This window comes from Anabas testudineus, chromosome 23 (assembly GCF_900324465.2).
Source record: "Anabas testudineus chromosome 23, fAnaTes1.2, whole genome shotgun sequence".
Classification (NCBI taxonomy): domain Eukaryota; kingdom Metazoa; phylum Chordata; class Actinopteri; order Anabantiformes; family Anabantidae; genus Anabas; species Anabas testudineus.
Genome location: NC_046631.1, coordinates 8,712,895 through 8,739,086, shown reverse-complemented (window position 1 = coordinate 8,739,086; position 26,192 = coordinate 8,712,895). Strand labels below are relative to the sequence as shown.

Genomic DNA, 26,192 nt, shown 5'->3' with positions numbered 1-26,192 from the left:
GTAAAAAAGGAATGTTTTAACAAAAGTACTTTGACAGTCAGACTTTATTGTAGATTTGACAGAAGAATATTCATATTTTAAAGAAACATTAGAACCAGCAGACAGTATAAAGAAACAGAGCGGAAACATTTAGGTTTATATTACTACACGTAATGTTTTTTCAGGTTGTGTTGTGTCAGCATAATCACAAGAATGGCATTATACATTTCATATTAGACTGAAAAGTGGCGTTTCAGACAGTCCATCGTGCAGCTGACAGGTCTTGTGGTTTGCGTTGCCTCCAAAGCTGCACAGAGGGCACTTTAGCCCACAGAGGCCAGGATGACATCAACGACGGTCTCCTCGCTGCTGCGTACCGTCACCTGCATGGTGACGCCATCAGCTAGCGCCAGGCGAGCACGAACCAGCACGTCGTGACCTCCACGAAACACACCTGGAGAATGGGGGAGGGAGGGAGTCAGTGAAACCGCTGCTGACCAGTGAAATCACACCTGTCACAGCCATAACTTATCAAACATGTCAAAGTATAGATTTACAGTCATGATTATTTTAAAATGATCTTACAAGAGGAACCTCAAGTGATTTTATTTCCAATAATACAATTTGTATAAAAATTAATGAAGCTCAGAATTATGAGGTTCAATTGTGTGTATGCAAAGGTGTAGGTGTATATGTATATGAAATTTCTAAACAGCTAAAAACTGAACTAATAATAAGAGTAATTTAGAACATTAGTTTATGGCCTTTCCAGATACAAACGACAAAAACCAGTGACCAATGTCCTAACGTCCAACACCCACCAGCCAGGAAGAGGACGTGTGAGTTCTTGTTTTCAGGAACTTTGTCTGAACGCTCACATGGCTGCATTCCCAGGAAGCTGATGATGTTTCCCACCGCCTCTGCACATACAAAAAATCCAAGAGATGACATCTTAGACACTGTGCCATGACGAAGTGTTTTACATACAGCAGAAATAACACTGACGAACATATTGAGTAGATGTACTAAAAACTCAGCTTCCTTAAACCTTGTACATACCATCAAGAGTCCGTACAGATGCAAGTGCAAACGTTTCTTCCTTCTCGAATTCATCTCCCACTTCTTCCCACGCCGCTCCAAAGTTTGGTTTCAAAACCTTCTGGATGTGGTCTGCAACCGTCACCTCTAGATCCTCCAGCTGAAGGAGAGAGGGAAGGACAAAAAGGTCCAAAGATAAAGAAGTGGAGAAGAAAGAAAACACACTAATGAGAAAACAGGTGGAAATACACAAACATTATTAGTGCTTGATAACATTTGTGGAGATGCTGTGATCACGTACCACATATTCGTCATCATAACCGTCATCATCAGGCTCTCCCGTGTTGGGGTCACAGTCTCTGACCAGGTACTTCATGGTGCAGCTAAAAGTACAAGACACTGTGGACAGACAGGAAACATCGTTAACATTTTCTTTCTTCTTATTTTCAATAGAAACAAACCAACCACTCTTTTTAGTGGTACTGTTCCAATGATAAGTATTAATAATATTACCAGCGGTGGGATCGTCATCAGGCAGACGGACCAGAGTATAGCAGGAACTAGGCTGACTGTAGGGGAGGCTGGGGGCAGGGATGTAGTGTATGACCTCGTAGGACTCTGATGGCTCCATCTGTACTATCACCTGTCACAAAGAACCGCACATTATAGTCGTTTTAGCTTATCATATTTATAATATAATATAATATAATATAATATAATATAATATAATATAATATAATATAAATCTCTGTCCAGCTGGTACCTTCTGCAGAAGCTGGTCATTCAAAGTGTTTGTACAGTCAAACTGGAACACCATGTGTCTAGCGAAGGTGTGTTTGATGCAGCGAACCACGTATTCTGTCTCAGCCTCTGTCAGCTGCACCGGCTCTGACGATTTGAAAAGTGGACCGAGACCCTGGAACTCTGGGATGGACGCCAGTTGTTCTGTCAGGATGAAAAGCAGAAAGAGATTGAAACCAAGATGAAGGAAAGAATTTATAAACTATATTTAATCAGATAATAACAGAAAGCAATAACAGAGACGAATGCGAGTGTCTGACTGATTTATGCTTCTTTCGAACCCCATGAAAGACAAACAGTGTTGACAACTGTACCTTGATAAATGTCCTGGCGCGATGGGGCCAACTTTTCTGGCAGTTTGCTGGTGGCTACAGGAGCGATTTCTAATGAGAAAGAAAACAATATAAACAATTAATAAATATCCAAATAGTGACCCTTATGGCTTTATTATGTATACTCTGTGAAGACCAGTGAACATAGGGTTATACCTGTTTTCTGTTCTGTAATAGGAGTGGTGGCCAGAGGGACGCTCTTCATGTCGAAGGGTTTTTCTGAGGGCTCCAACGTGTACTGGTGGAGGGACTTCTCCAGACCCGGGATGGAAACAGACAGACCTGAGAGCAACATACAAAGGAAGAGACTTAGCTTAGTGAATTCATGACTATTCAACAGTTAACAGAGGGATGTGTGTGAGATGTTTTTACCATTAAAGATGTAAGCAGCATTTAAAGCCTTCTGCTTCTGCTGCAACACGTTCATGTAGAAAGTAGCTCTGTCACGCACCTCATCATCACTGTCCATCATACACCTGTGGCAGCACATGTTAAAGTTACACTATGATAAATTCATCCAAATAAAGAATGTACAGTACAGATTACAGATTACTGGAGTCACTTCATCAAGTGAATCAGTGAAAGGTAATATGTACCTCTGCATGAGAACCAGGACACTCGGCAGCAGATCATCATTCTGAGCTCCAAATTTAGCCAAAGCACTGACCGCAGCTGAGGGTTAAAGCACAAGGCAACATTTCAAGTGGTTACAAAATGCTATGGAATTACAGGAAATATCAATATGATCTGATCAATATTTAAGATCTGCCTCTGGAGTTGTTAAAGATGAAGTTAAGATGAAATAAATGAAAGTGCTGTGGTGTTTCATGATACTTGCACAGCATCCCACTCTTGCTTTACCTGCACGCACAGCCTCGCTCTCCAACACCACTCGGTTGAAGATGAAGCGGATGTACTTGGATGGTTGAGGGGTGCGTGGTCCCTCTTTGCCGAGCAAGTGCAGGATCTTTGTAGCTAACACCGTGTGCTCGCAGTCCTCAATGAACTCACACAGGTGGGCCAGGCCCGTCTCTTTGCTCTCTGGGTTATCCTCGATGATGCTGATGATGCAGTCCACAATGGCCCGCTTGTATTCAAAACCACCCTGCAGGGAGAGGAGAGATTGTAACTGTGGTTCTTGTGTTCAGCTTGAAACAACTGCAACATACACTGTTGACCTTAACTAGGTAATAGTGATTAGAGTGCTTTGAGACCTACAGTATGAAACGAAAAAGAGACTGGAGTAATCTGAATATTAAATATTATGTAAAACAATATAAAATCAATCAAGAAAACACAGATAATTAATGTTGCCCCATACAGGGCAAAGCCTAAAATATAGTCACTGATCTGTTGATGATCATCTTACATCATCTCTGAGCATGTTGGACAAAAAGTTCATCATGACGCTGTGCTTCCTGGGATACTTCTGACAGAGAGCGCTGATGGCCTGCACCACCACCACCTGGTGAAAGGAAATCAGGGACAGATTTAGATAACAGAGGAAAAGACAAAAATAATTCAATGTATTTATTTATTTTAGTTAATATTTTTCAGTATTTATAAATGTGTAATGATAGTTCAGAAGTTGTTGTTTTTTATAAAGAGAAACAAAGCAGTGATATTCCATTTTTCTGCTATTAAATAAAGTTAATCTAAAACAAAAATGTCACGACCTTAAACTCATCTGAAATCTCAGAAACAAAGGAGGAGATCTGCTTCATGAGTCGGTCCACGCTGCTCTCACTGCCGGTCTTGAGCAGAGTGGTGATGGCCAGAGTGGCAATGCTACGGTTTGAGTCTGTGATCAGATTTTCCAGATCCAGATTACATGCAGTGACTGCTGAGGGATGCTTCATCGCCACCTGGTGGACACAAGGGAAATTAAGCGACATGCCGGTAGACTACATGAAACATAGACAGGCCACGCCTAAGTTATCTGTGAATTAACATGTGCAACTTTTGAACCGCTCAGCATAATGTCTAACAAAACCAGCCATGCAGAAGACGACTGGAGAGAGAAATATATACCTTGTTGAGAGTCCTGACTGCAGCATATCTCAAGGCAGCTTTTGGAGAACTGCAGAAGAGTTGTAACACTGCAGGAAAACACAAATATTTACAATTTGATCCATAGGCAAGAAAAATGAAAAGGAAAGCCCAATTTATAATAACAGTCAAATATAAATGATTTCTGTCAGTACCACATTTGTGTTGCCAAAGTTAATCACATAATAAAATTTATTTTTTTACTCAACAATATAAAAGAGACACAGCCAAATAAATAATGAAACACAGTGGATATGATTTGGGTAAATACTGACCTGACACAGCAGGGGCCAGCTCCCTGGCAGTACAGTTGGGCATATGGACAATGGCAGAAGCAGCCTCATACACCACCATCTCATTCTTGTTCCTCAGGCAGCTCTCAATGAAGTCAAATAAGGGGCTGTCATGACTGTGAACACGAAGATGAAATACAACTTTCAAGATGCCATCATCACTGGCATGTATTTCGTCTGAATAAGAGACACCACATATGACAACAAACTTATCAGTAGGGAAACAGATGTGTATCAAATTACTACAGGTCTACTCACCCTCCCTCTGTTTCGTCCAGTAGTTTGCTAGCAATGCGGATGAGCATGCAGTAGGCAAAGGGAGACTTGAGACCAGACTTGGTAAACTTGTTGAGCATCTTGGTGACAGCAAGACGGTCATTCTTCCTGAGGTGATACAACAGGCCTAGGGCATGGTACTGCAGGACAAGACATACACAAATTAAAATGTTGAACTGCGATTGTTTATAAATTTTTAAGTCAGTATCTGTGTCTTTACTATCCACCTGGACCATGATGTTGTCACTCGAAGCAGCTTCCTGGGCTTCATTCACCCAACGCTTCACTACATCATAGCTCATCTTCACCATGTGCTGAAGTCATGCAAGCAGAAACAGACAGGATGTCAAAACCCACAAGCAATTGAACACAGATAAACAACAACACAAGCTTATCTTAACTGTTTTGAAGTTAAAATATGACATGTAACACTCCCTACCAGTGAGGAGACCAGGGCTGAACTGGACACACTGGGCACCTTGTCAACAATAGCCTGCTTCATGTACCGTTCAATGGCCTGAAGCATGGTGGTCTGTTGTGAATATTTGTAAAATATGGTTAATATAGTTGAACATACAGCAGGTGTTTTTCTATGTGACAAAGTGAAAGAAGAGATGGCGAAACAAGACAAGAAGTTTAAAAGCAGAACTCACATCTGTAATCCTGCAGAGGGCTCGGATTGCAGGTCCACGGTAGACATCTTCCTTTCCAGTCATGTCTTTGGTCAGGCTGTAAAATACCATAAAAGAAAGAAATAACTAACCCGTGACCTTAAAAGATAAATCAACACCAAAGTAACAAGATGCTTTCTGTATTCTGTAACACTGGTGCTAAGCCATCAGTTTAAGATATCTTTACACTCGGCCAAGAAAAGGCACAAACCTGCTGGTGACAATGATGACATCCTCAGAGATGTTGGCCATCTCTTTGATGGTCAGGTAGCACATCCTCCTCAGGGTTTGCTGAGACAAAGAATTTAACCTTAATCCATGTAATGTTTAACGCTATGGACATACATAACACATTGATTCAATGATGTACAAGCTAAAACTGAATCTAAAGTTCAAGTAAACCATCATATCTTACATCATTGGACTGGAAGAGCCTGGTCATTGCAAAGAATGCTTCTGTGGCCTCTGTGGTCCCAAAATGTTCCCCCTAAACAACGAAAGAGAGGTACGACGTTAGCATGGGGAAAGAGAAGCCAGACTGAACATGGTATACAAGCTTTGGCAAACTACTTTTTACCTGGTTGAGAAGGTAGATAATCTTGGTGAGAATGTGGAGGCATCTTCTTGGGTTGATGGGGGTCTCATTGAAGATGCGTGCCTGTGAAAATTAAAAGCATCTATGATTTTTTTTTGTGCCATGTATTTTTTCCTCCCAACTTATTTCTCATCTGTATTTCTAGTGCAAAGAGTAAGTAAAGAGTTTTAAGCAAGCTTAAGTTGACACTTTACCTCCTGCAACACTGCACTCTTCTCCAGGTGCTGGAAAGGGTTTGACCCACTCCCTGAATGTCAAGACAAAGAGCAAAGAGGGTCAGACGTGCAAATAAATAAACTTAGTCCTAGTCGTTTATTGAAGTTCATTCAAAGATAGCACAGATAGGAAGCAGAAAAGATGAGAAAACCTGTGAATCACAACATAAATAACAAAAGTTCATTTGTTGACAGAGCTTTAAATTTAAGTAATTTGGCAAGTTCAGAGAGAAAACGTCTGATAACAACCACAATCAAAATGAAACATGTCAACATCCAGCTGACATTGCCTAGCTTTAAATGCTAATACGAGTCAGCTAACCGCTAACCCCATGTGAAACACACTGGTCTTTCGTGTCAACAAAAACACTAGTTGGAAATTGAAATGCAACTGCAACTGTCTAAGAGCTAGAGTTGCAGAACTATAAATTAGGTTGCAAACCACAGTTCAGGTTCATTTGTCTTAACAGCTAGAGTTAGCATTAGCAAGTACGCTAATAAGCTAGCACCGCCTTAGCTCTCATAGCGAGCAACATCTCGTCAGACCTCAAACGATTTCTCACGTGGATGTGGATATCTAAAGTGATCATTTGCAATCCTCACCAGACTCCTCGTCTTTCTTGTCAAATTTTTTAATCATGTTAGCGGAATAAAGTCGACGGATGAGGGCAAAGATGCTCCCAGCCTCGGTCGGAACAGAAGCTACTTCCACGTAGCCAAAGAGAAAAACTCTTCCTGTAGCAACGTCCACGTCTACGGAACATACGTCAGAGCGGCGCCGCGCTGCGACCGACAGGGGGCGCTCCGGTGCATGTTTGTTAATTTGTCAGTAACAATTAACAAAATCTAATCTAAAGATTAATAAATGAATTATATAATGAGTGAGCAAAAATGATCTTATGACACTTTAAAGGTCAAAAGTGAGATGATAATAAAAAAGAATAGTATGGTAATGATACAACAGGAAATACATTTATTTGACATTATGATACAATATGGAGGAAAGCATATCATTAATTTCATAACAGTGTATTGCACATTAATATTGATATTACTGATGCTCAGTAATCTGCCCACATGGCCATTTCACAGGAGTTTGAAGGAGTTCATAAGGTATTTGAAAAGTGTATTAAGAACTAAGAAAGATTAGTAATAATTATTATCATAGTCCTTTTATTCAAAATGAGCAGCAATGCATGTATAACCCGCTTAAGTGTCAAGTAGTTTGCTGTAATTTGGTAAAATTGTTTTATGAATGTGCACCATGTGGGCAGAATACTGATACATAAGGACAAAGCAGACTAGAAAAATATGCCGAAGCCTACTAAAAGTAAATTTATTCCTTTTTTTTATTTTAGTTATTTTATTTTTTCTGTGTATGTTTGATGTTTATGTTTTGTTTTGTCAGACTCAGTCTAGGTTGCAGTTATTACACATGGCCACTATGAGTCAACATTGTTCTGTGTCCTGAGTTTTGTCTGATGCAGGTGAACTCCTTGTTTTAAATATAAAGCATTTTAAATATAAAACAAGGAATAAATAAAACCAATAAACCAAACTATACCAAAACCAATAAACAAAAAATAAAACCAGACCAAACCAAACTCTTTTTTGAGGAAATCTATTTGGTTTTAACTAGACGCTAACCAACATTTTATTTTTCAGGGTAATGCTGATATGAATTGTGATATTGGTTTATTATTAGTTTTTTGTAAATGAACAAACAATATCAACATGTTTGCATCCCCGAGATTTAAATTTTGAAGAATGTGGTTTAAGATTTCTTTGAGTTGTTGTAAATGAAAAATAAACGTGTCAGTGCCCTCTGGTGGATAAAATATGTAATAGTGACACACACTCAAAAACCTCCTTGGTATTTATTTCTATGCAACGTCTTCTTATTTACTGGCAGACATATAAAACACACATATGGATATGACTGAGTATATTTCCTAGCAGAAACATAGCTAGTATTATTTAATATTAGCAGTGTCAGTTCATCATAGGGCTGGGAACACAGGCTATTAATAATAACTTAATGAGTCCTGGATATTGTTCAAAAATAATGTTTAAAGAGACACATGGATGTAGTTACAGCTGCTTTATTTGAGGAAAAATAATCCTTTTATTTTGAGTATAAAAATAACAGACATCTGATGAACACATACATTCCCATGCATTTGCATTTACTGTATATCGTGATGCTGTGGTCGGTTTGAATATTAGATCAGAGTTAAGTGTGTAGTGTTGTGTTTTTGCCACTGTCAGTAATAATAATAACAATAATATATTCATGAATGAAGCAGTAAATATAGTAAAAACAAAAGTATGATTAAAAATTCTCTCTAAAACTAGAATATTATGAATATGCAACAGAATGATCACACATTTCATTTGTCTTTTTGTCTGCGTGTTTGTTCTTCTTGTTCAGTCCAATATTTAAAATTTGATGACTCTGGGGTAAAAACCAACCCCATTAAACATTCATTTTATTTAAAGAAAAAAGAAATCTAAGGTTTTTAACTAGAGGAATGCCTCTTCTAAGGCAACTCTTGTTCATCTCCTACATAAATCCTCTTAAGATTTGAAAGGAATCAGCCAATCAGCTAATTTCAAAACTACATCTCACTGAAACATCCAGTCCAACAAGTTGAATGGCTTTAAGGCTCTTGACTCAACATAGGGATGCAACTGCCAGAAAATATTACAGCGAATAAAGAAAAAAGTGGATTATTCCCACCACAGCATATGAATCCAAGTTGTTACATAACCAAAACATTAAAAATTCATTTCACAGAAAGCTAAATAAGTTCGTAAATGTGACAGTTTGCAGTGGAGAGCAGCTGAGAAGCTGATGTGTCCTAAACCAAAAATCAGGATTCATCATCCAACTTGTAGTTGAACATAAGTTCACTCCCAGGTTTTCACCTGCTGACAGTGGACAGTTCCCCTGGAGAAACAAATCAATAGCATTACTCTAAAGGTGAATATGAAATAATTCATAACATTTGAGTAAGGAGACCAACTCTGGTCCTGGCTCTCTGTTACACTTGAATTGTCCAAGATGTTCACTTTCTCCGGCCAATCTGCGCCAGGAGACGCGCGTTCTCCGCCGCTTTGGCTCGCAGGTTTTTGGCCTTGGCCACGTCAAAGAGGACGTTCATAATGTTGGTCGGGACGTCCAGGGACAGGGTCAGCCTGCTCCTCCGATCCCCCTTGTTGCTGCTGTTGCGGAGCACCTGCCCCCTGAGCTTCGTGCGGCTCATGAAGCGGTAGTTTGCGGGACCTGAAGTCCTTTTTTCTCGGCTGGACTCAGCAGAAGCGGAGGACGAGGTGAGGTACTCCGCGGACTGCAGGAGGGACCCCAAGCCGTCCACGGGGGAGTAGCCCAGCTCGTCCTCGACTCTGCGGACCCCCACGGCCATCTGGTCGTCGCACAGGAGGTCGGAGCGGTAGAGGCGGAGGCACAGACTGGAGGTCGGCGTGCACAGGACCGAGAGCAGCAGCAAGGTCTTCAGGGACGACAGCATGCTGTGTCCTCCTGCACCGTCCCAGGTGATGAGGGAGTGGAAAGACATGGTTTAGTTCGTGCAATGTAGTCTATTAACCTGACCACAGTCTGTATAAAGTCTGTCAGCAAACAGAATCCTAACTGCACGCTCCCTTCACTGCAGCTGGTTTGCTTATCTAGCTTCTCTAGAATCAGGTCCCTAATTAAAAACTGGATCTAGGACACGAAGCTCGGACCAAGTTAAGTCTGTGCCTCAGAAAAGTGAAGACACAAAAAGTCTTTTGCACAAGAAACTTTAATGGACTAAAAAGCGAGCAAAAGGTTCAAATTCAGCTCTGTCCCTGACATGTGTAAGCATCATTTTCATGGAACTTACCACTCGTGTCCTACAATAAAGATTAAATCTAAGGTCAGCCGACAAGTATCAGGCAGAAAAGCTCACAAGTGAAATTCCGATAAGAAATCCGGATGAACTGTGGAGAGAGCGGAGGTCAGCAGCGCGCACTGTGTGACCAGCCGTGCGTCTTGCTCGTCCATTCACACTGCACTCATTTAGTAGGAGCCATCAAAATGCAGCCCTACGCCAGCAACAACGTCACACGGTTGACATTTTGGTTTTGCTGTGAACTCCCCCATTGGTTGTGATGCGGTGATGTAGTGGGAAATGAAAAAGTTGGTGGATGTGACCTCCCGTCGGTGAATCACGATCACAGAAAGAGGGAAAACTTATTAGTTATTAGCACGATTCACATGCAGCTGAAGTGTTTTTATGTTTTATTATTTATTAAGTCTTGAATTAACACTCTGCCAGTCAATAAAAGACATTTAGTAGAATAAACGACAGCAGCTCTGTGTTTGTCCAGAACCATGAGCAGCTCCACTTCAGGACCAGGGACAGTTCCCAATGTCTTTCTGAAACACTTCGTTAAACTTAGAGAAACTGGGAGCAAATAAGACATAGAGCAGAATTCAACAGGTAAATTGAGTAAAAACAAAAAACTGGTAGGCTACTACTTTCTAAATAAATATCAAATCTGCATCTGCAGTAACTTAATGAATGATTCTGTACTGATTGCAGTGATGAAGGGGTGTGTGGTAGATGGTGATGGTGAGAGGATCAGTCTGCAGGAGGCCCTTAAGCAAAGCCAGTAGGTGTCACCCCATTAAACCATCATCTTCACAGATTGCAGCCTTTACATCATAATGCATTGGTAAAACTGGGTTTAGGTTCAGATTTTCTGCAGCCTCTTTCCAGTGGGAACATTCTCATGTGGTCCACGAAGTAGTCTTGATATACTGGAGATAAGACTACAACAACAAGCAAGAGTCACACTGGGGGAAAATAAACTAAAGCCAGAATGATTTTCACAAACTGGAAACCGAGGATGGGAACTGATGCATGACGTTTCAAACACGGGATTGAAAATGTTGAATGAAATGAAAACGTAGGCTATAAAGTACAGAGTCACTTCTATCAGAACCAAGGTGCTAAGTCGAACAGATGGTTACGTGAGATCTCTGGAGAACACTGTGCTTTAATTAAAACTTTCAGTGTACGTGCCACACACACACACCATTGAAACCACCCATAGTACCATGTCAGACTGACAAAGGAGACTGAAAGGAGTGAGAGGATCAAAGGGTGTTGGGTCAAGCTCTAATGAGCAGTGACAATATAAGATTAATATGACTGTCTTCACAGCAGGAGTAATCACAGTCTGTGACACGCTGCGCAACTCTTGCTTCTGCTCTGCAACTGATCTCGAAATTGAATTATTTGCTCTCCTTCAACTTCAATGGAAAAATCACACATTCACCTGCTGTTAGACACTGTATTTCTACCTTTCGTACAGTGTATGTGTAAAAGTGTAGCGAACACATTACACACTTGTTAGTCTTGTTTTTTTACAGGTAACAGAAAATCTACTAGTCAAGGCTGAGTTAGTTTCATGTGCACAAGGTTTTCAGACAACAAGGAAGGTCTATGGCACAGATGAATAATACACGTAAGTTAGTTTCACAGACATGGTTTTAGTCTCTTTACTGTAATGTTAACATGCTGATGTTTAGTAGGTGAGATGTTCATCATCCTAATGCACGTTAGCAAACTAACATTTACTAATTAGCTGCTGCCATCAGGGTGCCAACAATTAACTGTCTTTCAAAGCCACTTAGATCTCTTTCCTTTGCCATCTTAATCCAAAAGCAAGTTTATAAATGCTACAGAGCCTGACTGGATGTGAATTGTTGAGTTGCACCATATAGTTTTACACATTTCATCACTGATTTATTAATTTTATTTATTTAATGTCTTCATTTTATGAGAGAAATTAATACTTTGACCTCCTTATAAATCTAGTGGCAAAGTCAGGAAATTATCAAAATCAAAGCTTTATTGTCTGAGAACCCTGAATATTTGTACCAAATTTCATGCCCGTCCATATACAGATCATTTGAACGTAAGTGTTCTTAAACTGGATAATTTTTTGCAACGTGGGACTGTCAAAGGACTTCATTTGTTGTGGTTGGCAGAGGGCGTGGTTCATTGACAACAGCCTGTCACTGTAGACTGAATAACCGTATCCATGAAGCATAATTTTATGTGGGAGTATATTACAGAGCACAATCGTGACAAGTGTGAAGGAGTCTTTGGAGGCTCACTGATGAAAGACTCATGTCATTTTGAAATGAAAACTCTGCTTTTAATAGTGGATTTGGATGAATTGAAATTGTGCAGCACGTTGCACTGAAGATGTTAAATGCTGACATTTCAGCCCACACTTCAAAAATAATACCACGGTATCCTCTTCAAAATACCAACCAATGAAATGCTTGTAGTCCAAGTTGTGTCGTGCATTTTCGTTGCCAAGAAAAAAAACCCTTCAGTGCGTGCTGCCCCGACATCAGCACCCACACAGGAATCCCCTGCTACTGCTGCGTTGGTCTGATGGAAAGTCCTCTAAATCAGTCACTGCGTGAGCTCCCTCACTGGGCCCCTGTTGGCCCCTCATCTGGCTCCCAGCCTGACCCATAACACCCCCTGCCACAGGAACATATGTAGTGCTGAAGGAGGCAGCGGGCAGTCAGCTACCAGCTTCTAATTTTCGGACTGCACAGGATGCAGGACAATTGACGAAACGTAAGAAGAGTGTTATATAAAGAGATAAAGAAATGTACTATAGAGACGTGAGAGAAGAAGAAGAGACAGACGTGACAAAAACAAATCACAAAACTAAACATGAATTTCACTTTTCAGTTGTGTTAATTTGTTATACAGTAAAAAAAATGCTTTGTTCATACAACACATGAAGAAACAGCTTGTAAATACTGTATATAAATAACAGTAATATTAAAACACAAAGCAATAACATTTCACACACTTATGTACAAACATCTTATCATCTTGCTCCGGGTTGCTGGCTTCATCTCCAGGGTTCTGTGCCTGTGAAATTGTGAAAATGTAAATTTTTGGTTACTATTATAAGGGCAAACAGAACATTTACAGTATCTTCACATATAGTTCCTATGTGATTTGATTTGCTCCCTACCTCTCCTCTTCATCTCACACCAGCTCTGGCATTCGTCTCTTGAGGAAAACCGGTTTTGGTTGCCACCACAGCCCCCGTATACAAATGGTCTGCACTCCCCTGAGAGACGGTGGAAGTACCAGAGCAGAACATAGTCTGAACAGAATCCTTCTGACATGGGCTCAAGGCAGCGGTCTGTCCCTGAAACTGTGGATCAAAGAAAACATGAGGGAAAAGGTTAAAATATAAAAGTTAAAGCTGATTAACTAAGTAAGAAGCTGTCGCTTCATCTCAATAAAACACTCTGATTACGTAGTATCAGTAGAGACCACTTGATGCTAGTGTGTTGAAGTAAACTGGTACCTGAACTCCAGTAGACACCACAGTGTGCCTGAGAAGTAATTTAAATGAGTAACTATAAACAGAACCATTCATTTATCTTTTTTGGCACAAACATGAGGTTTATTTACCACATTGTTCTTTATACTTCAGATCTTTTTTATCACTGCATATATTGTATTCAAAAACTGCCTCATGAAATCTAGCACAGGCTGTCCAACGTTCATGGATTAAGTTTTGGTCTTATCACTCTCTCACACCTTATGCTCTTAATTACGGCTCATTACTCAAACAGTAGATGAAACAAACATATGAAAGACACAGATAAAAAAACAAAACAAGAGTTTTGATATACAGAGCGAGTAAACAAGGAAAAGATGAGAGGGAGCAGAAAGATAAGAAGAAAATGAGTCATCTTGGCCACTCACCAGCAGCGTTTGTTCCAAAAACCCTTCTCTTCTTCCTCTGTCCCAAATCCACAATCCCTCCCTCAAGAGAATCTGAAGCCAGGAAACAAAACCAGCAAGAAGAAAGTTTCACATTTAGGTGGACTCAACCATCAGAGATAAAGGAGCAGCTTTGACTGGACCGACACATGACATGCCAGTGGACTTGGGACTCGACTTAAAGCTGGAGAGCGCAGGTAAGCAGTGGGTAATGGTAGAGTTTGTGTTCTCTGAGCAAAGAGTGCATCTCTGGATACTCTCATACATGCATGAAGTATGAAATGGCCACAATAAGTATAAACCAAAGTGCCTCTGCCTCAAGAAACGTGCATTTTGCATTTCAGTGTCAAATGCTGTGGCATTTTATGTTTTAATTCATTTATAGTCTCTAAATTCAATTGTACATGTTCATCTGTCGTCATCATTTTGTATACAGAATGAACAAACTGTCTCTGTGCTACACTGGATTATTGTAAATTATGAATAAACATGCTGACATTGGCAATGGGCAATGACACCCTTTGATTAGTTTTCTTGTTAGAGTTACCTGAAGCAACAATTGCTGCAATCATTTGAAATGCAGAACTATATTCTGGCCTGGAGGCCATTTTCACTAATGAGGTTGGTGAAACGTTGTGGGATTTCTTGGTACAAACTGTCCCTGTGTTTAACTTTTTAGCTTTTTGAAGCTCACCGAGAGAAACTAGGAAAGTTCAAGGCCTCAAGTTCAACAAGTGTCACACATATGTAGCCATAATGAACATGTGATTACATCCATAAAATAGTTTTGGGGACAACTTGAAAGTTTGGAAATTATTATATCTCAGGCATCTGTGGGTTTGGCCAGAGGGTTGGACTGTGCTCAAGCATGATTTTTACCAGTGTGGTTTGGTGAGATCCCTTTTTCTCCAAGGATCACAGGAGCGGGACTGGTCAGTTCTTCCATCCAGTCTCCATATTCGTCCTCTTCCATCCCTTCTTCATTTTTATTGTCAGTCACAGCAGTTGTTCCATCTGGATCCACAGACTTTACCATGAACTTGTATTCCAAACCTGTAATGATTCAAACACGATATGTTCACATTCAAAGAGCCAACTCATAAGTGATACAGCATGAGAGAACAGGCAAAGTGTCCAACAATAGACACTGTTCCAAAACAGGGATGCAGAATAACTAGAAAGTATTTAGAGACTAGATTATAGTCCACAAAACAAAGCTATGACAGTTTGAAGAGGAGCAATGGGAAAATGTTTTGTAGGTATACTGAGGGGATTATTTCAGAAAGAGTAACAGGGGGTTGGTGGAGGGAAACAGGGCTGTATGATTAGATAATGTGGGGCAGAAGAGGGTGTGACTTGAGGGCATCAGGTATCTGCATGATGAATTTATGTATTTATATATGAAGTCAGTTAATGTGATTACATTTTCATGTCAACCTCACGTTCATAAGTATTTATAGAGTGTGATACTGCACGTGGCAAAAGGAAAGGAAAGAAAACAAAGTGAAACTACTGCATCAGCAAAAGTTGAAAACAATAAAAACTATTTGGGGAAAGGAAGCATCATTGAAATCAAAGAAAATCAAAACACACCATAATCTAAGAGCCAAAACAACAATAGCTAGATCAACATGAGTCCATGACTCTCTGTTCTGATTATTTGAATGTAAATCTGCTCTTGTTGCAGCACACATTTTGTGAAAGCAAGAACAGCACATGTATTTCTACTAGCAATAACATTGTTTTTGTCCTATTTAAGTTTTCCTTCCAGCCAGTGTGCACAACGTGTCAACCTGAAACACCTAAATGTAACTCAGTCATTATCATTATTTGCACCTTTGCATTTCATACTATGATGTCATGTGTTCTCTGAAAAAGAAATACTGCACAAAGGTTTACAAAGAGCACTTTGCAACAGCAACATGCTTAAAGTATAAGTATACTGTAAGAGTGCAGTGGATTCTTGGTGAGATGTCCCACTTAATGTCAGTCTCATGTTTGTGAATGGCTCTTCTGTTGCTGGTACCATGGGGTGTGTTCCTCTGAGAGAACATAACAGATGGTACAACACACACGGGTGCCATGCTGCTGCCACAGGAGCTCTACAACCACACAAACACACTTACACAATATGTAGGCCCATTGCAGCACATTTACTGTACTGTACACTAGGATAAATGTACAGAAAAGTACAAGCACACATACTGTAAAAGGTTCCAAATGTACAAATGGACGGTACAACACCTCCGACCAACATGTGCGCTGTCTCTTACCACACTTTTCTACCACTGCCTTGGTGACTAGATCCTTCACTTCTTCAGCCTTGAGAGAAAAACATAATTCACATTTAATTAGCTTAATATTATTGGATAACTGTATGTCTATCTTTTAAATATCTATGTGTAATTTAATGTAAACACGTACAGAGAGTCCAGGATCTCCCTTCTCCCCTTTTGCTCCTTCAGTCCCCACAGTACCCTATAAGAAAAAGCACATTTAAATATCTTTCAGAAATGTTTTGGCTTTTTAGACCTCATGTCAGATCTATGACAATGTGGTTTCTAGCAATCCAACTGGAAAGCTTGGTTTCTGCATTGTAAGGAGACTTGAGAAGTGTGTTTATAGGGTGTGAATGGTGAGTGATTGACTGTGAATCTCACAGAGTCTCCTCTTTGTCCTGGTGTCCCAGGTAATCCCCTCTGACATGGCTTCGACCTGCCTCTTCGGCCCCTCTCCCCCTGTTTGGGAAAAAAAAAAACGACACACAGACAAAATAGAGTCTTAATTTTGAAATTCCTCCATATAGCAAGAAAGAAAAAAACACAGCAGCACATCTCCCCACTCACTTCTAAACAGCATAAAAGAAAACCAATTAGGTTCATCCTTGAAATATCCTCATTAGAGGTTTCCAGCCACTCTTTGTCAACACAGTGGGTCTGGTAATTGTAGTTGAAAGAAGCTAATTGAGAAAGATATTACTTGAAGGCTGCAGACATAAATAGACCTGTGTGTGTGTGTTGATTAAGGACATGTCTCTGCTGTATCCACTGCTGCAGCATTGCTGCCGCTCTCCCAAAAAAAGGCACAGACACTGTGATGACTGTAATCAAGCTCAGCTCCTTGTGTTCTGTCACTGTCCTGTCTTCTGTTCTTTTAAGTTGTGTTTTGTGAATACAAAAATGTACTCACATGAGTTTTGTTTTTGTTCGTACAGCTCTGGATGTGTGCTGTTATTTTTTCTTATGACACACTAATAATTGACGTCATAGGCTCTAATTTTGATCCTCCTATCTGACTCCTGGAAGCATTTCAAGACTGATAATTGAACATATCTTACCATCAGGAGAAATACTGCATACACTGTATATCCTGATTGTACAGTACAGTTTAGTTAAAGACAGTAGTAGGTAGGTTTGTGCTTGAATGTACTTCATTAAAGTGCTGTTTTATACCTTCAAGTGTTTTTTAACCCTCTCTCACCTGTATGATAACCCCAATAAAGATATTAAATCATGTTACTTCTTGTTACATAAAAGGTTTTTATAAATTCAATCATTAGAATTTGTCACAATATTATGATTTTAAAAAAAATCAGTTTTACTATGATATAATGGCATAATTTGTTATCTTGAGGTAATGATGAAGCTGTGATTAACAGCTTGATATCTTGATATAACAAAATAATTAAGCTGTAATGTTGACAAGGAGCCCATTTATTTTTCATTTAATATGGCAATAATACAGTTAATTTTTATATTAGACGTCAGCATCATTACGGTTACTGTACCTTAGGCCCTGTGTCACCACGGGGACCTGGTGGTCCTGGTGGGCCCTCATCTCCATCCCTTCCTGGACTCCCTGCTGATCCCTTAAAGCCTGGAAAGCCTGAGAAACCTGCTGCACCCTGAGTCAAGCAAGAATAATGACAGTAAATTGACACACCATGGTTCCTCAGTGTGCACGTTAAGATTGAAACACATTATAATATTCTATTGCAAAATCCAAAACTCAACAATAAAAGGTAAATGAAACAAGTTAAGACTATGAGAAGCACATAATAATCAGTGGTGTAATGACTCGGAAGTTGAATTATATTACATAATATTTGTATTGCTGTTCATTTACTCACCTTTTCCCCCTTCTGTCCTGGCTCCCCATTAGAACCATTGATTCCCCCTTCTCCCTTGTCACCCTACCATTTCACATGAGAAAAAATATAAATGAAAAGAAAACTAAAACACTAAATGTCAGGAGAAGTACATGCACACTTGAATGTTTACTTTGCGCCCTGTCAGTCCATTCAGTCCAGGTATACCAGGGGTGCCGGGTGGCCCAGGATCTCCCTGTTTTGACAAGACTCAATGTTAACGTGCCACATAGACAGAGTTATTAAAATGACTGATATCACTTTTAAGATGATATTGATGCAGAACTCAGGGGTGAGTTTATTAGAATCAAATTAAGTGCTAACCTTTACTCCAATCAGGCCTAGACTCCCAATGCGTCCAGGGAAACCTCTAAAACCCTGGAAAAGAATGTAAGTATTCAAAAATACAGAATTCACCTGTAAAAAGAGGGCTTGAAAATTAACACAACAATAACAACAGTTCAAATTTAAGCCTCCACCTTCTCTCCCTTCTCCCCTTTGTCTCCTGGTAAGCCTGGCTCTCCAGCATCGCCCTGTGAAATAACAACAAAACATATAAATGATACAAAAGCTGATTCTTGGTGAAAATGTTCACCACTGATATGGTGTACTGTTTTTCAGATTACCTGATCCCCCTTTTGACCTTGCAATCCTATGTCTCCTTTGTCCCCTTTGGCTCCATCTAGTCCATGATCCCCATTGCGACCCTTAGATCACATCATATGTCTTACTGTATGTGTGCAACTACCTGATGTTAATGTGGCTTTAAACAGCTATACATGTAATGAAAGTTAAGGGAATTTGTTTGTTTGTCTCTCTACCATAACTCCATTCAGTCCTGGCTCTCCTGGATCTCCCTGTAGGAAAAACGGACACTTTCAGATAAAGTATGACCAAAAACAAATCAGTAGTTAACTTGCTGTTTGCTGTTTGCAGCTGTTTCAGTGAAGATAATAAAACAAAGCTTTACTTACTTTCTGGCCTACTGGGCCTCGTGCTCCAAATCGACCCAGTGCACCCTTGGTACCAGCTGCACCCTTCACGCCCTTTTAAAAACAATATAAACTCCTTTTTTCTTGGTTCGTTGGCAAATTTAATGTTTCATATCTCTTTAATTACCTTGACTCCAGGAGGACCGTCCTCTCCCTTTTCTCCTTTATCACCATCAAAACCTGGTGGACCTCGCTCGCCCTAAAACAAAACGTCTACTCAAGTATTCACTGTGGCTTTACTTTGTGTGTATTTTTAGATATACATACATTCACTAATCATTCTACATTTTCTCAAAAAGATCTCACCGCCTCTCCTTTGGATCCCTTAAATCCACGAGGTCCTTGAATTTGAAGCACACTACCCTGCAGACAGGGGTTAAATTGGAAAGTTCAAATTAATATAACATTTAATAAATAAATAAATCAATTTATACACATTGACATTACCTACAGAGAAAAATCATCATACCCTTTCTCCCTTGACTCCAGGTGAACCACGGTCACCCTGCAAACAAACATAATGTCTAAAATGACAAAATGTCATAAATAAAAGCTCATAACAGGAGCTATGATTCAGGTCTTAGCAGTATTTGACAGGAATGAGCCTGATAAATAAATCACACAGTGACACCTCAGTGGTGACACATGAAAAGAGAAGAAACATATGAAGGAGGTCTGACTGACAATTGACATCACCCCTGTCAACACAACCTGGACCTACTGGCACTTTAAAAAGAATGGGAAATTGCTGTCTTAAGGTTGACAGGAGTTGCTGTGAGCAACTAGAAATTCAAATGTCAACATTACCCCGTTGCTCAAACCTCATACCTTGTTTTGATGCAAACACAACACTGAGTCATGTATAAATAAAGATTGTGAGACAGCATTAAGTAGCATTTCTGTACTAGGCAGACTTGGAAGGTCAAAAAGGTGACAGTTGATTCTGGATCTCAAATCTGAAGCATAAACACTAAAATATGAAGTTCCTGGTGTTGGTATCTGGGTGAACACACTTTAGTGATGAATAAGGTCAGAAAACAGCAAGAAGGAAACTGGTTAACAGTATTTATGATGTCTGGTTCCTCAGCCTGGTTCCATTACCACACGCTGACACTGGGTCAGAAGACGACACAGATGAAATGAGTGCAAACATTTATCTTCAATCCTCCCCGCTGTCAGCAGTGTGGGGTGGTATTAATATCATGTACTATTCTGGGAACATTGTCGTGGAAGAACGTACAGATTTGTCTCTCTTGGTAGATACAGAGCAGAATTTAATAAAATACCATTGTTGATCTAAAACATGATTTACATACTCAGTCTACCCCTAGTTACACTTATTTAAATAGCTTGTACTTGTGAAAAATGAAATTCCTGCAAAGAATAAACACAGAATTTCAATATTAGTACTAGATACTTTTGGTTATGGTGTAGCAAGAGACAGAAACAGAGAAGAACTGTAATGAAAATGGCCACACAGTGGTGCAGCTTAAATGTCCAACATAACTGTTTCTATAAATGATGTGATGACTCACCTTTTCGCCTTTGCTGCCACGCATACCTTTTGGGCCCTGGTTGAAAAGGTAATGAAAGAAAACACATGTATGTCCTAGTCTGTAGAAGTGAAACAATTAATGGTCTTATGTGAAATTTGTGTGTGAAGTTTTGAATGGTTTCTTACTTCATGCCCAGGAGCTCCTTTAACACCTGGAGTACCTTGTTCACCCTGAAAAGAAAAGACATATTGGAGGTTTTCTGCATAATCATTTAAAGCTTTAAGAGTTAGACCAGATTTGTACAAATGAAGTTAACACAGAGACAAAACACTGTATGATGAATGGTATACTTTAAAGAGAAAGAAAGTCGAAGCAGATATAATCCCAAACTGTCAACTAACTATTGATCCCAGTGAGTGTGAGATACTTTCCATTAAAAAAGCTGAGAGGAGGAATTTCCTGCCACATCCAAACACAAACTAAAACTGATCAAGGTGTTGTTCACCATCACTGGTAAAATCATTAACATTATCTGACAATTACAAGCTGAACTCACCCTTCTGCCTGGGAAACCAGCGAATCCCTTAACTCCAGGATCCCCTGGAATAGTGTCTCCCTGATGAAGATGAGAAAGAAAATTACAACGTAATAGTACAGTAACAATACTTTTTTTTTCTTTTGACAACAGATAAAAATGAAAATAACATTATGGTGCTGGTACAAACAGAAAACTAATAGTCATAATGATTAGACTCAAACACCATATACACTGCATTTGCACCTTTTCTCCTTTTACTCCAGGCACACCAGGAGAGCCCTGTATTAGAGAGATAAAGTGGCAGCAAAAGAAAATATCATTGACCATAATTTTTATATGATGAACAATCAGATATAAACAAAATATGTCTCTGACATTGAATCATGAGAAAACCTCTTCAAATAAGAGTTGAGAGCTTTAACTTCGTCCAAGCTGGAATACTTTATACTAAATATTCAGTCGCTTTGATCTAGATGTTTTCAATTTTCTTACTTGAGGTCCTGACGGTCCACGAAGTCCAGGAGATCCAGGTGATCCATTCTTACCCCTTTTACCCTGGTCACCCTGGAGCATGGCACAAGATGTCTGCATTACTTACAAAGTAAATAATAAAGTACTCCTTTAGAAAGTAAATTGTAATATACAGTAATATGTAATAATGTACCACTCTGCCTGGCTCTCCTGGGTCTCCTGGGGAACCTCGAAGACCTGGTGAACCCTGGATGCCTGGATTGCCGCGGATACCCTGAATGCCCTGAGCACCTGGGGGGCCTGGCTCACCTGGTTCACCCTGAGGCGAAACAGAGAAAAGAGTATAGACAGAGAGACACATGAGACAAATGAAATGTTTGGAAGCTAATCCCAGTTAAAGGTCACTTGTTTCATGTAGAGTCACTTGTTCAAGCTCTACTACTTTTGAATTATTGCTTTCAAATAAAGTCCTTATTTCTTTAATCAAATTAAAAGCTCGAGCTCAACTTTAAATGAGCCAGTGAGTCACTGAGTCAATTAAATTCCCTAAATTAAAACCCCAATGAGAAACAGAGTCAATCAAAGTGAGCGTGATGGAATCAAACTGGGATTTAATTGATTCAGTAGGGGTCACCGTGTAAGTGCATTTTCTTTTTTCTTGTCTTTTTGTTTTTTACTTCATAGGAGCATGGATGAATGGACACTTCACCTTCTGTCCTGGAGGACCAGCTTGGCCTTCTGGCCCTCTGTAACCGATGCCTGGCTCTCCCTGTACACACAAACATGTCAACATGAGGTCTTAACTCCCTCCTTTACTGTTAAAAGAATCATGTAGCTCCCAGCTTAGTCATTTATGAGCATCACCTTTTGTCCTTTTTCGCCGATTTCACCCTAAAACGCATACAAAACACATGTGAGTTGGAAAGTTGCCGTGCATGACAATGCATCTTTTTTCACGAGCAAAAATAAACAAACTTGGAATTTGACATATAAAAAGAATAAGCAGGCTTGTCAGCATGTTTAACAAGGGGAATTATTAATGTCTGCTTTAATCTACTGTCTCACAGTCAAACAGAAATAGAGCGAGGGGACATCAAAGGCCTGGACTCATCTGGCTTTACTGACAGGCGAGACGGGAGAGAAGTTCTCCCTGAGCTCTGATGTCATCTACTGATGCAATACGAGTAGGCAGGGAGGGCAGCGATGATATTTTTATGAAATGTGGCACATTTCGTGTGGCTTCTGTCATACTTGTTCTGTAATCTTCGGCTGATGATAATGATACTTTTATTAGTATCCGGGACTCAGTAAATGTTTACAATAAAAGTATGTTTCATATAAAAGGGTCAGTTCACTTAAAATTTACAAAACATAATATACTGTATTAGCTCTTCTTGTTGTAGCTCACCTTGCAGACCGCCGCAATTGCACATTGTCATTTCTGTCACTGCTGCCTCAGTTAGTTTGGCATTAATTGAAGATTCTCAATCATCCACATCATGGTTATCCCAACATAAAACTAATACATTATACGTCATGATGTTACATACATCAGGACATTTTTTGGGCATTGAAACGTAGTTAGTAGTGTTTTATTTTAATGTTTAAATACATTAGCTATAGTCACCTTTGGTCCAGGTTTTCCATTCTCACCTGGTTGTCCCTATTAAAAAAAAGAAGTGTACAGTTCGGTAACAGAATTGCATAATTAAACTGGACATGTACTTTTGAACCGGTATGAATAAACAAATGTTGAATATTTTAATGATGATGATGTGTACTTTGTCTCTTTACCTTTAGGAAAAAATACTCTGGAGGGTACGGGTATGTCTGTCCTGTTTCTTCATCATAGTCCCCTCCTCTCCTCCTCTCCATCTCCACTCTCCTCCTCTCCCATTCCTCTCTCTCCCTTTCTAAGTCTCTGTCTCCTTCCTGCTCTGTCCTTTTCTTCTCCTGCTCTATCCTAGCCTCCAATCTTTCTCTCTCCAGCTCCAGCTCGGCCTCTCTCTCTTTCTCCAGCTCCTCCCTCTCTCTCTCCATCTCCAACCTTTCCCTCTCTCTCTGCCTCTCCATGTCATCCTCTTCCCCTTCCCTCTCTCGATCAACATCCTCCTCTGTCTCCCAGTCGTAGTCTCCACTCCTCTCCTCCTCGTAGATTTGATCAGAGCCAGTTTCTGTAGGTCCGTCAGGACTTTTCTCTTTCTCCATTTCCCTCTCTTCCACCTTTTCAATTTGTTCGTCTCCTTCACCCTGAATTTCTGCTTGAATTTCTATTTCTGAATCACTATATCTCCGTTGTTCTCTTCTCTCTTGCCTCTCTATCTTGAATTGTTTTCGGACATCAGGATTTTGTTGCTTCCTCCTCTAGAGAAACAAGTTTTACAACACATGCCAGTGTATTTATGATTCATGCCATTTTAATTTGGATTAATATTTATCATCTAATGTTTATTATACTTACATTCCAGTTGCTGTAACCTCGAGCTCCAGAATACACATACTGAAATTAAAATGAAGAGCTAAATCTTCACTATGAAATTGCATGTTCATGCATTATTTGGTGCAATTTGTCTTGCATTTATGAAATTTTAATTTTTAAAGACTAGAAATATCTAGTAGAATGATATTACTTTTTGTGCCTCCTTCTCCTTGAATCGATTTCTTCCACCTGCTGCACCTGGCATGAACACCTAAAATATAAAAATGATTACTACTGTGGTTATTATCAATCGGTCTTCTATAAAACCAGATAACACTTACCGTGAACTCAGGCCAGGGGACGTCTCTTTTGACCCTGAATTGAGATTGAGGCACCTGTAAAGTGCCCCAAAACTTTCATGAGCAAATTTAGGGTTATTATTGTGATGTTTTGTATTAAATAGTTGAGATAAAGTGTGTGATGTACTGTGTATGATGATAAAAGTGTAAGAAATAAAAGACACAGATTTGCTTAGAAGTAATTTTACCATTTTTTACTGAAAGATACATGCACAAAGAGGTTAAACACAGACACAACAATGTCATAACAGAAAAATTTCACCAGTGAAAAGAGCGTTTAATTAATTAAGTAGTTTAATGACTACGGTATTATGTATTGTACTATACTACATTCTGAATAACATGATTGGTATTGAAGTAGTCAAAACAGAACGTTTTTCCATGTTTCAATAAATAACATTTTACAATCTGAATAGAAGTATAGATATTGATGATTTGGCACATGTTTGTTACAGAGAAATGTTTGTCTCAATAAATAAATTAGGATTGTAGACAAGGTAAAAAGGCTAAAGGCAAATTCACAATACTGTCAACATGTGGGCAGGATTTTTTGGATCACTGGTGCTTGATATTGAATAAAACTCGGCTAACAAAAGCCCTGTTACAACAGTGACCATGTTATGGCCATGGCTTTGGGTGAGTGACATCGTCGCTGAGTGCAAACTTCCCCTCGCTCATGAAACGTTGGTCAGGTTCATGGTTCCTCACCAGCAAAAGTTCACAGTTTATTCACACTCTCCATGTAGTGTGTGCTTTCTTATGAATGCTTAACACTCTATAGTGTGTCGCGGTCTCTTGGGAATTAAGAGATGTCCTGTTTAAAAAAAAAAAATGAGAGAGAAATAAATATTAAAAATAACTCTCAGGAGTCTTTTTTTTAATCAGGAATTTACTTGAGGATAATCTAGTCTTTTTTTCTCATTCCCATTCAGACAATACTTAGAAAGCATGCCGCTCCTAAATGCTAGCCTTTCTTATGTTTCAGTTATTGCCAATGTAAAAACAAAAAAAAAAAAAAAATCTGTGTTGGTCTTATATTTAAATTAGATTTATACAAACATGCACCTTTTGCACTGGTGAAATTTTCATAGGCAATAGAGAGAAAAAAAAGGTCTTGAAATATGCCATGCCATGTGCAGAGAACGTGAAGTCTGACCTTAATTTAGTTCAAGCACTTGTCCATCACTTGTTAGGCCTCGTGTTTTAAGTGTTAATAAAACTTTGCATTCCAATGCATGCAACCGTGTTCAGACACATTCAGTTATAGGATTTAAAGTTAAAACTATACCTCTTCTGGTTCTGTTGTGTGGGGAGGTGTAGGCAGTGACACTTCATCCTGTTTGTAAGCATAAAGTATAGATAAGTGACATTGATCAACACACACACACTTAAAAACTCAGTTTGGTTGATGTAGATTTATTAGATAAATGAACAAGTTAGGTTGTTGTTTTGATTGAAAATCTGTTTTCATTTGAACAATCTGTATATACAGTACATCAGCATTGTTGATTCAACAGTAAAAATACTCACACAACCTCTAAAATGTTTTCAGTTTCTTTCAATCAAGAACTATTCTAATTGAGTAAAACAACCACGGTACTGCAGCTAACATAAAATACCAGCTTCTGCTCGAGCCAAAATGTACAAATCAAAGAGTAGATAACAATCACGTTAAGCTTTATCAAGTGGCTTTAAGTG

General features: G+C 39.4%; 3 protein-coding genes across 3 annotated transcripts in view; all 3 read right to left on the bottom strand.

Moving 5' to 3' along the window:
* Window positions 1-26: 26 nt before the first annotated feature.
* Window positions 27-6,979, bottom strand: copg2 (COPI coat complex subunit gamma 2). Its single transcript, XM_026363022.1, has 24 exons — window positions 6,853-6,979; window positions 6,229-6,281; window positions 6,017-6,097; window positions 5,855-5,926; window positions 5,651-5,730; window positions 5,422-5,497; window positions 5,208-5,300; window positions 4,996-5,082; window positions 4,751-4,908; window positions 4,475-4,608; window positions 4,182-4,249; window positions 3,827-4,015; window positions 3,520-3,615; window positions 3,012-3,255; window positions 2,747-2,822; window positions 2,523-2,626; window positions 2,307-2,432; window positions 2,133-2,201; window positions 1,781-1,962; window positions 1,531-1,660; window positions 1,319-1,416; window positions 1,039-1,177; window positions 801-899; window positions 27-433 (listed from the first exon to the last, which is right to left on the bottom strand). The coding sequence occupies exons 1-24, from the start codon at window positions 6,887-6,889 to the stop codon at window positions 303-305; spliced, it is 2,622 nt and encodes an 873-aa protein (XP_026218807.1). The 5' UTR covers window positions 6,890-6,979; the 3' UTR covers window positions 27-302.
* A 1,377-nt stretch (window positions 6,980-8,356) lies between these two features.
* Window positions 8,357-9,781, bottom strand: ucn3l (urocortin 3, like). The gene has a single exon (XM_026363794.1). The coding sequence runs from the start codon at window positions 9,777-9,779 to the stop codon at window positions 9,318-9,320; it is 462 nt and encodes a 153-aa protein (XP_026219579.1). The 5' UTR covers window positions 9,780-9,781; the 3' UTR covers window positions 8,357-9,317.
* A 3,356-nt stretch (window positions 9,782-13,137) lies between these two features.
* col7a1l (collagen type VII alpha 1-like) overlaps window positions 13,138-26,192 on the bottom strand; it is a 43,947-nt gene continuing 30,892 nt past the window's right edge. Inside the window, exons 77-107 of the mRNA XM_026361089.1 lie at window positions 25,783-25,830; window positions 24,477-24,530; window positions 24,347-24,406; window positions 23,511-24,080; window positions 23,344-23,379; window positions 22,581-22,607; window positions 22,426-22,485; window positions 21,910-22,035; window positions 21,738-21,809; window positions 21,489-21,524; window positions 21,264-21,323; window positions 20,893-20,937; window positions 20,747-20,782; window positions 19,681-19,716; window positions 19,518-19,574; window positions 19,339-19,410; window positions 19,194-19,265; window positions 19,041-19,076; window positions 18,846-18,926; window positions 18,699-18,752; window positions 18,544-18,597; window positions 18,353-18,415; window positions 18,202-18,264; window positions 17,860-17,976; window positions 16,733-16,810; window positions 16,497-16,550; window positions 16,346-16,394; window positions 14,952-15,125; window positions 14,055-14,126; window positions 13,309-13,494; window positions 13,138-13,202 (exon numbers count right to left, since the gene is read on the bottom strand). Coding sequence (XP_026216874.1) covers window positions 13,183-13,202; window positions 13,309-13,494; window positions 14,055-14,126; window positions 14,952-15,125; window positions 16,346-16,394; window positions 16,497-16,550; window positions 16,733-16,810; window positions 17,860-17,976; window positions 18,202-18,264; window positions 18,353-18,415; window positions 18,544-18,597; window positions 18,699-18,752; window positions 18,846-18,926; window positions 19,041-19,076; window positions 19,194-19,265; window positions 19,339-19,410; window positions 19,518-19,574; window positions 19,681-19,716; window positions 20,747-20,782; window positions 20,893-20,937; window positions 21,264-21,323; window positions 21,489-21,524; window positions 21,738-21,809; window positions 21,910-22,035; window positions 22,426-22,485; window positions 22,581-22,607; window positions 23,344-23,379; window positions 23,511-24,080; window positions 24,347-24,406; window positions 24,477-24,530; window positions 25,783-25,830 — 2,568 coding nt within the window. The 3' untranslated portion in view covers window positions 13,138-13,182. The remainder of the gene's footprint in view (window positions 13,203-13,308; window positions 13,495-14,054; window positions 14,127-14,951; window positions 15,126-16,345; window positions 16,395-16,496; window positions 16,551-16,732; window positions 16,811-17,859; window positions 17,977-18,201; window positions 18,265-18,352; window positions 18,416-18,543; window positions 18,598-18,698; window positions 18,753-18,845; window positions 18,927-19,040; window positions 19,077-19,193; window positions 19,266-19,338; window positions 19,411-19,517; window positions 19,575-19,680; window positions 19,717-20,746; window positions 20,783-20,892; window positions 20,938-21,263; window positions 21,324-21,488; window positions 21,525-21,737; window positions 21,810-21,909; window positions 22,036-22,425; window positions 22,486-22,580; window positions 22,608-23,343; window positions 23,380-23,510; window positions 24,081-24,346; window positions 24,407-24,476; window positions 24,531-25,782; window positions 25,831-26,192) is intronic.